At 37.5% G+C, this 9,956-nt stretch overlaps 1 protein-coding gene across 1 annotated transcript; it reads right to left on the reverse strand.

Annotated features, from left to right (window-relative positions):
- Nucleotides 1–680: 680 nt before the first annotated feature.
- Nucleotides 681–9,624, reverse strand: LOC140940571 (putative E3 ubiquitin-protein ligase UNKL). The gene is made up of 13 exons (XM_073389563.1): nucleotides 9,467–9,624; nucleotides 9,177–9,386; nucleotides 8,789–9,057; nucleotides 7,922–8,057; nucleotides 7,387–7,504; nucleotides 6,298–6,382; nucleotides 5,646–5,695; nucleotides 4,901–5,116; nucleotides 4,383–4,460; nucleotides 3,671–4,048; nucleotides 3,015–3,344; nucleotides 1,749–1,910; nucleotides 681–1,231 (listed from the first exon to the last, which is right to left on the reverse strand). The coding sequence occupies exons 1-13, from the start codon at nucleotides 9,571–9,573 to the stop codon at nucleotides 1,055–1,057; spliced, it is 2,316 nt and encodes a 771-aa protein (XP_073245664.1). The 5' UTR covers nucleotides 9,574–9,624; the 3' UTR covers nucleotides 681–1,054.
- Between the last annotated feature and the right edge of the window lie 332 nt (nucleotides 9,625–9,956).

Consider the following 9,956-nt stretch of genomic DNA (forward strand, 5'->3'; position numbering starts at 1 on the left):
GGGGTACTCCCTATAATGGCCTATAGGGCGAGGCTCCGCCTGAAAGGGGTATCTTTTTCAGGCTTTAGGTGTATGAAAGGGTGGGGATTTCACTGGTTGAAGTATATAAAAGGGTAGAGAAATCTGTCATTAGGATCTGTGAAAGGGCCCAAAAAGGCTCACAGATTAATTTTATGGCTTTAAAAAGTGGAGAAACGTTCTATTTTTTTGATTGATTCCTATTTAAAAGACAGTGCATTTACAGTAGTTACAAAGGATACAAAGTACTAAACAAGGTATGTGAAAGGGGTACCATTTGTCAATAGATTGTCAATAGAAGGTATACAAAAGGGGTACCTCTTTCGTGAAAAAATGGTATATAAAAGGGTAAGGGGTTGGACCTCAGGAAGGAGCTTCTCGGCTTAAACATTTGTTGAGTACCCACCCTCTTGGGCGGTCATATGTCCCTAAGTTTGAAGTTCAAAAGCGGCCATTTTGTGTATTAAAGAAAAGGCCATGTCACTGTTGGTATTTTACTATTGTATTTGCAATTTGGCAATACTAATTTTAAGCCACTCTTTGCAGTGGTTTTGACGGATTTTCCCTATAGTTCATATAAAAAGTTGAAAAAACCGTGAAACGGTCTACTTGTGTCCAGAGTAACTAAAGTTTAAAAAATATTCATGACAACTGGCAATAAGTCGTGTGCTGACAGCTGTTTTAATTTCCTTGAGTCAGCTTGTCATTGCAATAGACAACATATCTTTGGATGTTTTCTCCTTACAATAAGAAGTGCTGATATAAATACACTAAGTAATGTACACCCAGCACAAAACGTTTCAACCTCCAACTTTGCAATAAATTCATTACTGGGAAAGGGAAATAATATTAATAATATTAATAATTTTGAAGATGAAACAAGCATTCATAATCCCTAAGAAATATTCTTTGAATAATATATGCATTAATAATTATACCTTAAAAGCTAAATTCATAGATTCTTAAACATCATATCAAGTCCTAAAAGAGAATTCAAAACAGGCTAAACATTGCCTAACTGTAATATATTATGACCTCAAATAGGTATCTTTATCAAGGTTTTTTGTGCAATTTGAACATGACATGTTGGGCATTCAACTCTCTGTGAAGCACATGTCTCACACATGGTACAATGTAAGCATGGAGCTGTCATGATGCATCTCTGATGTTCTTCACAAAGACTGCAAACTAGGGCTATTCTACTGTACATAACCTAAAAAGGAAACAGAAAAAAAGAAAATTATCACAATTCAAGCTACAGTGCGCTTGGTCTTGTTAATCCTTGGATGTCTCTATGTATTTTCATGGTGTACTATTTTTATAATTTTTCTTTAATCTTTTTTTTTTTACCCAGACGGTTAAATTTATAAATAAGCTTTAGTTTAAGCTCAACCAGATGCTCCTGTTTAAGTAAATAAATAAAAAAAAATTTATTTTATACATTTTTGTCTCCAGAAATAGCTTTGTCACTATGACATAATGAAAATATCTTAAATTATTTCTTGTGACACTTATGTGTACTTTTAGACACTGTCCTTTCTACTACATTAAACCTGTTACATTAAAGACATTTTCTGTGGTATTTTATTAACGCTAAGAATGTTAAAACATACAGGGAAAATGCACATAAGCAGCTTAAACAACACAGATAAGCCAAAAACATAAAACTATCAAACAGATACACAGAGAATAAATTTTAACAAGACATAATCAGATAAAAATTTATGTACCTGATTTAATTTTTCTAAATCTGAACTAAGTTGCCGATGAATCTGTCTCATTTTCAAGAGAGGTAAATCTCTGATATCTTCAACGGAGTTGAGTGTGCGTAGATGAGGGTCAGCTTTTATTTCTTCTATTTCCTGCTTTAACCTGCTCAGTTGAGATTCGCCCTACAGATAATAAAAATATCTTCATTTAAATGAAGATATGATCTTTGCACTGATAATTGCAACTATCACTGACGGGCTCTCTCACTAATGGACTAATGCAGATGCCATGGGTTCGAATGCCGTTGAAGTTCCAAGATTTCTTTCGGGTTACTTTGCATTTGCTTAAATTGCAATTATCACTGCAACAATCATATCTTCATTTAAATTTGTATTTCCCCAGTTCATATCACCTTCATAAAAAACAACAGATTAAGTCCTCCACTAAAACATCATTACAAAACATACCATAAAACAGTGGGTTGGGGAATTTCTTCCACATGAAAAATACTGCTGCATAAAGGTGACCATGGATGTCATTAAGTTCACCTTACAGAAATTTTATAAAAGTGCATCCCCTTTCCCCACCAAAAAAGCAGGGTTTTCATTAAGAGCCAGGGGCCGGGGATTTTCCCCGGCTACTAAAGGAGTGGTCCCCGGCTACTTTTATTGGAAAATAGAGCAAAAATGGAACCAAAAGAAATCCCTAGCCGTTTGATTCCCCGCCTACTTGTTGTATTTACCCGGCAACTTGAAATCCTAGTGACAACCCTGAAAAAAGGGATTGTAGCACACATGTAAGCCCAGAGGAAGGCTTTAGATATATAGTTACATAAATATCGTCAATCCTCTATTCACCCCCACCCCCTCTCAAATAATCCCCCTTCCTCTGATAAGTCCCCCTTTTTCAGGGGAAGAAAGTAAATAAGCCCCCCTCCCCTCCCCTAATTATTCTTCACTAATAAATGAGAGACTGTATTAATCAATCCCGACAGTAAAACTTCGTGTGGACTGATCCGGGATGGTTTATTCGCCAACTGGAAGTTCCGATTTGATTCTGATCCTCAGCTGCATGACCTCCAACCTGCTTGTTCTTGATCTTTTTTTCACTTTGTATTCTAGTTCTTTAAGGAGAACTGATACCATTGTCTTTTCTAAATTAAATACGACCCCCCACTCAAATAAGCCCCCTGTCTCTGTTAGGCCCCCCGTCAAATGGGCTTGAAATAAATAAACCTCCTGAGGGGCTTAATAGAGGATTTACAGTAATTAAACAACGAACATTACCTCTTCCATTTTCATAATAGCTTCTAATTTATTTTTTTCAGCTTCTTTAGCTTTCTTGGCTGATTCTTCTGCCTCCTTTTTCCAAGCATCACAGGCTTGTTTAGCTTGAGCCCAGGACTCCTCCCAGGAAGCCAACTTGTTCTTGGCAGCCATAAGATCTTCACTTAGTCGCTGAATTTCATTTGCACTATTGCTGAGCCCCAAAGGGGAAGCCATCTGGGGAGAACCTAGAGATTTGGGTGACTGAAGCTGAGCTGTGAGTGGGTCCAAAACAGTAGAATGTAGGCTACTTCCTCTCACTAATGGACTTGCACGGTAAGGATTAGAGCCCTTCAGAATAAAAATCAACATGTCAACCAGTGCAATTGCATATCCATTTCATATTTTGCTTTCAGTGCAAAAAAGTTCAAATTTAACTAGAGTGACACAAGAAATCTTTGTGTCTAATCACAGGTCTCTGTACAGTTTTCTGAGTATAACAGAAACTTCCTTTTCTCTTAGAAAACAATATCTCAGTTTCTACTCTGTTTAAAGAGCAGTGTGCCCTCCTAACTGTAGTAAGTGCTAATGAAAGAAAGCCACAACAAGTTTGTGAAGGATTAAAGGCCATGTATTCATTTTTAGAAACAGAGAGGAACTTTATATTTACACATTACCTTTTGCCCTGAGACTAGCTGTGATGCAGAGCCATAAGAAGAAGAAAACTGTCCTAATGGTGAGGTGGGCGACTGTGTGAAGGCTTGGGGTGGTATATCTTCAGTTGCTCCTGGGATAGTGACAGGAGCTGAACACATTGGAGTAATATTAAGAGCTGAAAAGGAATCTCCGAGTGTAGATGATACCGGAGATGCATTGTTAAGCTCTTTTTCCAGCTCACTAACATCAAAATCATCTAGGTTTAGGTCATCCAGCGCACTCTCCACTACAGACTCTACAGTATCAGCAGCAGGGTAGAATGGAGGAGCACTGGCAGACACGGTAGAGAAAGAAGATGAGGAACCAGTAGGAAATACTTGTCTTGTGCCAATAATGTTCTGGAATAAAAAAGAAAGATCCAGTTAATCCACAATTGACTCTTTTACAGTCAGGGATAGAAAACCAGATGGCAACTGCTTTTCAAGTTTTGGCTGATCTTCAAAACTTCCTGCCCCATATAAAAACCAGCTGTCTTGACCATCAAAGTACTTAGAAGTTATGAGTTAGTCGTATGTTCTACTCCAGCACTGTGCTATAAACACTGCTGGCAGGAGAAAGTAGTCATTTTTGCATTTGAAATAGAAGAATGCACTTCTGACATAGATGATTATTAACCAGTCTAAATAGGAAAAATACATGATTATAACACTATGATCTAAAAGACATATATACCTGCTTCCTTCGGGCTTTCTCAATATCATCTAAAGTTGGATCATTTTCAATTTGCAAGATCTGTTTTCTTATATATGCCTGGAAAAAAATTATAGTAAAAAGAATTTCAGCACTCATCTGTGCTAACACAGTCTGGACCTTTATTTTTCAATACTGAACTTAACCACCATGTAACCACTGAAACAAAAACTTTGAGCAATGACACAGTTGTAACTCATTTAAGTAAAATAAAATCTATCGGCTTTTCCCTAACTTCAAAACAATTTTCACTGACCTTGCCTACATTTTTTTTTACCAGGCTGTGAGTGAATTTTCCCCTTCCCTGATTAGCAACTTCCTTAAATTTATCAAGTGACATGCCTTCTTTTCTCACAAAATTGGTCAACTACAGAATGTTGCCAAGCTGAGGCAGCTTGAAATAAAATTTCCTGAATTGTCATTCAATTGTACAAAGAAAGTGAGTTAAAATAATGCACTTCACCCAAAAACACAAAAAGAAGGTCCTTTTGTCTAACAACCTGCTGTTCATCTTCACGGCTTCCACTTCGCTCAGACCGTTCAGACCCTGGAGCTTTCGGATACAAACTAGAGGGAGTAGATGGTTCACTAGAGTGTGACCCTCCTGAAGATGTTGACATGGACCGAGTAGGCCTGCTCACTACATGTGCTAAGCTGGTCATCATGATGGCTCCATTATCAACAGGACTAAGGGGTGATGAGGGAATTGAATAAAGCTGTTGGGGAAAAATACAAACAACAAACCATTCATGAGTATTATAACCAAAATAATACCGTGGATATTAACTGAGATATTACAAGTACAATTTACAGACTTGTACCTGTCCTACAACACACTCTTCTTCAAAGATATAAAAATGAAAAACATCCCCATTTCCATGAAACGGACATCTCTCTATGATGCAGACAAACAAGCTCGAGTTCCTTTCAGGAAGTAACCTGATCGATAGATTATATTTGATAAAACAGCTGTTCCTTTCGCTAATTTTGAGGCGATGAGAAAAGGGAACTTTTTAAAAACAAAAATAATACTCTGACAGGTTACACTCACCATCTTAAATGGCCCATTAATGGGGCTTGCTATCAGAACCTGTATTTTATATTAATTCATCTGTATAAAAGCTAACACCTGCTTAACCAATTTTTTACCTTACCCCTACCCCCCTGACAACATAATGCTTTGTACTTCCAATCCAAAGAACTGACTTGTCTGTAGTTACTTATTTTGGTGTAAGAGTCTTGTACCTGGCTATAACTTGGTTCACCATTAGATTCTCTGGAAGTGGTTGTGTCTTCTGCAGAGTGACAAATGTTCAAACTCAGTATGTATTCTACTTTTTCACTAATTCAGAACTACAATCTTGGACAAAATAGATGAGAAATTTATATCCCCCACTCCCCACTCTCTTCCCCCCAAATCAAGGAAAGGAAAATGGCACATTTTGGCTTTTTGCGAAGCTTCATCCATGATTTAGGGGGATGGGGGTTTGCTGCTCTATTTTATTCTGTGAAAGATTGTAGTTACATGTATCATATAAGAGACCATATTGATTTTTGAGTGAGAGACTTAATTAAACAAAAAAATATTTTGTTTGTTTGTTTTTCCTTCAAACTCAAGAAATAAGCATAGGAGAAGATCTAATACTTTTCTCAGTTCAAAAATTGAAAACTCTTTTTACTTTTAGATCACTCTAGCAAACAGTAACAGCCTGATTCTTCAAGTTGTTTACCACAGAATAAAAGAATTCATTCCTTGCACTGGTAATAAATCTGGGCCGACACACATCTCTGTTAAAGCAATCACTCAATATTCCCTTTTCCACTAATTTTGTTCAAAAGTTTATCATTTACAGTAACAACAGCTTGACATTGTACAGTAAAGACAGCAAATACTTACGATCTACATGTGCAAAAGCACAGAAAGGTCCCCTGGGGCAATAGCCTGTCTGCTGCATATCATTACATTTTGTTGACTTGTATATCTGTTAATAATAGAACAAAGTGAAACAAAATTACTTTAAAACTCTTTCAAGGCTACTCTTAACAGCACTCATGTTTCTTTACATAAACGGTTACTATAAAGGACTTATGCCCATTTCAAAACAATGCCCATAGAAAGTGGTCTACACAATTTGCTAAACAAATTTCATATGAACTTTAAGCAGCAAAAAAATTCTCAGACAATGCAGAAAGGATGTTTGCATTGTTTTGAAGTGTTGAAATGTTCTTTTCACCGCCCAGTGAACACTAATGTAATGAACATGCAGTAAATGAAGTATGTTTTTTTTTTGTGGTGCCTGACAAGTCTCATTTCCCCCAAAATTCAGTAGTTTTGTGCAAATCTACTCAATGGCAAATTGATAAAATTATTATGGTAGAAAACAAGTACTCTTAAAACAAACTAACCAACAACAAAAAAGGACTATTACCTGAAGAGCATTTATCAAAAGACTAGTTGTTTTCATGGGGTAGATGACTACCGTTCAAGTCTGGTATGACCAGTAATCAGGGTTGTCACTAAGATTTCAAGTTGCTGGGTAAATACAACAAGTAGGTGGGAAATCAAACAGCAAGGGGTTTCTTTTCATTCTACTTTTTTTTGAAAGTAGCTTAGGGCCACAATCATAGAAGCCAGGATAAATCCCTGGCCCTTTGCCTCTTAATGACAGCTCTGAGTAATTGTCTAGTTATGGCCTTTATTCAAAGTGACTGTCGCTCTTTTACAATCTTAAAATGTGCAAAAAATGCAGTCAACTATTGCACTGCAGACACCTCACTATAACAGAAACCCCAGTAATACGGACAGCAGCTAAATCCTGGGACAAAAATAGATTTCAGATGCTTGACTGAAATAGGCTCCTGCTATTATGGACTCTTGCTAATGAGGACACTAACTAGAGGTCCCCATGCTGTCCTCTATAGAGAGAGTTGACTGTGTATATGTTACATGTACAGGTTTGTGGTATCGTAAAGAGACATTGCCTACCTCAGGATGAAATTGTTGCTCTGTTCTTGTGTGACAATATGGGCAATTATCCCCACTGTCACAATTTGTTGGTTCTCCCCATTCATCACCATGTTTAACATGAGGACAAGGAGTGGACCTAACAATGAGAAAAAAGTTTATGCAGCTTATGCATGGGTCAAGGTGATAACAATAGTTTATTTTTCCCACACAAGTGAATCTCACTTGCGTATGTCACATTTGTCAATAAATTCTAAAGACAAACCACCCTTATTTTTGTGCTAAGCTTAAACGAGAGTAAATAGAGAAGAAGGTTGTGGTCAATAAAACACATTCCTGTTCCCTACTGTCACTGTACTCATGTGTTGCAGTGAAATTATGTGGCTCTCATGAAAAAAACATAGCCTTTTACTTCCCTGGCACTTATAAAACAATGCCCTAATGCCTCTCAAGTTGTAAAGGAAATCTCCAATTTCCTGGTCATAACGGTCATGTGAGCAGATTTTGATAGACAATAAAATTTCAGTCTCCTTAAGATCTGTCTCAGCACACTCACCTATACCGAAATTTTCTTGGACTGCGCCGACGATCCCTAGTATTGTGGTAATGAGGACAAGCATAGCCCTGTCGGCATAGCCTAGGTGGTTTTTTGCATGGTTCTGTCTTATAATTTGATAAAACATAGTTGGTATCTGAAATGCAATGGCAAATCATTTTGGTTTAGTTTTAACTGAATGACTCGAGATTTTTCAAGGCAATTCACCAATAATACCATTAAAAACACCAATATAACGTTGTACCAACAGACAATTTTTGAACAAAATATTACATACACTAAAACAATGCCATTCGGTAGTTTGATAAACAGCCTTTCGTTGGGCCTTTTTTACAAGGCCAAAGAAAGAAGAACAAGCTCATATACTTGGCATTAGGCGGCGTATAACATGGGAAATCCTCAACGTCAAATAAAATTTGTGGAGATTAAAGATTAACTGCGATCAGATTTAAACCGTAAAGACAATGGAAGAATCCATAAATAATGAATAACACTGTTAGAACTACAACTTTGTTAAACAGCAGAGAAAATTTCCATCACATTAGTGTTTGTTATCGCGTAGGAGGCGAATCAGCTATTATAATTTACGGACAAAAAATGAGATTCCAGCAGCAAACTGTTATAAATGTTGTTTTCGTCACAAATCAGGAAAAAAATATAGTGAACTACCATGCAATTAAACTCTATCTAAATTTCGGGGTCGCACCATAGGTCTTTAAAGGTTAAACTTATTTAACACATTAAAAAATGGATACCCGCGAGAAAAGACTTAAACTGTATATTTTACGGCTGCTAAACAAACCATAAAGAAAGTGTAAAAGAGATAGCACTTGTGTACATTTAAGCAACGTACAGTACTTTACAGACCTTGCCAGCGGGGATCTTCTAGAACTGCTTTATTATTTTCGATTCCTGCCTGTCCAACATCAGTTTCTTCCTTTTCTATGGCTTGCAGTTCTCGTATATCATACACAGGTTGCCTTAGATCAAGAGGTCCATGAGCAAACGCACAATGCGGGCCATTTTTTACACAATATCCACGAGTATCGGTCTCGTGAACACAGGTTGCAGTTTTGTAGTATCGAAGATGGTAGCGACGTTCCACATCGCCAGCTACACGGTGTAAGTAGGGACAACTGAAAGAGAAAAGGAACTTAATTCACAAATTGATCGATCACATCACAAACAAGCGGCCATTTCGTTTTCACTCTGCAAATAAACGAGGTAAAAGCAAGAGAAAATCCCTGGTACATACTCATCACCCGAAGGGCAAATCCCTGATGTTTCATCGTACTGAGTGCAGTAGACATCAGGACTATAGTTAAAAGTGCCATCCCTTTTCTTTTTCGGTCTCCTCCTCCGCTGATTCATGAAATGCCAGTGAAAGCAGGTGAACGGTCTGTGAGCTGTACACTTGTGTTGTAGAAATAGCGGACATTGCTCGACCCGAAACTCCTTCAGGTACCTGGACGATTCGAAAGGAAAAAAAATTATGACAACACATACTAGCGAAAGCTAGACACAGAAAATCTCGAACACACTTACGTGTAGTGGAAAGGCTTCTCAGGTTGAGTTTGAGAAAAGACAGCTAATTTATTGTCGGAAGAAATGATGGTACTTGGAGAAGTCATTACAGGATCGGAGGACGACATGTTGTTTTGGGGACGTGAAAAACCAAACGCGCGCGCACCACAACATAGACAAACCAGAGCATCATGGGAAGGGTACAGGAGGAATCGACGTGATTGGTTCAATCAACCACGTGACTTGTCATATCAGCTCAAGAAAAAACCGGCAAATATGCTGAGCAGGCTGCGAGCACAGAAAATTTTTTTTGTCCAAATAGTATTTTTTTAAACATATTTCTTGCATGATGAAGATTACCGCTTTCAGGCATTTGATTATCAAAAAATGAAAAATTTCAATACGGAAGCCGGCCACAATGGGCCGAATAGTCAAGATTTTCGCAGCGACTACCCCTTCAATCCCGTCGCTAGTAAAGTTAATTTGTTACCAATAATGGTCAAGAATTTCA

Source organism: Porites lutea, chromosome 6, assembly GCF_958299795.1.
Source record: "Porites lutea chromosome 6, jaPorLute2.1, whole genome shotgun sequence".
In the NCBI taxonomy this organism is placed as follows: Eukaryota; Metazoa; Cnidaria; class Anthozoa; order Scleractinia; family Poritidae; genus Porites; species Porites lutea.

What these genes read in the sequence shown, in the direction of transcription:
- LOC140940571 (XM_073389563.1), bottom strand. Translation starts at nt 9,573, where the DNA reads ATGTCGTCCTCCGATCCTGTAATGACTTCTCCAAGTACCATCATTTCT. An exon ending in TGCTTTTGCACATGTAGATC is followed by an intron (nt 5,696 to 6,297) that starts GTAAGTATTTGC and finishes GTCACTCTGCAG; the next exon opens with AAGACACAACCACTTCCAGA. An exon ending in GCCGTGAAGATGAACAGCAG is followed by an intron (nt 4,461 to 4,900) that starts GTTGTTAGACAA and finishes ATTTTTTTCCAG; the next exon opens with GCATATATAAGAAAACAGAT.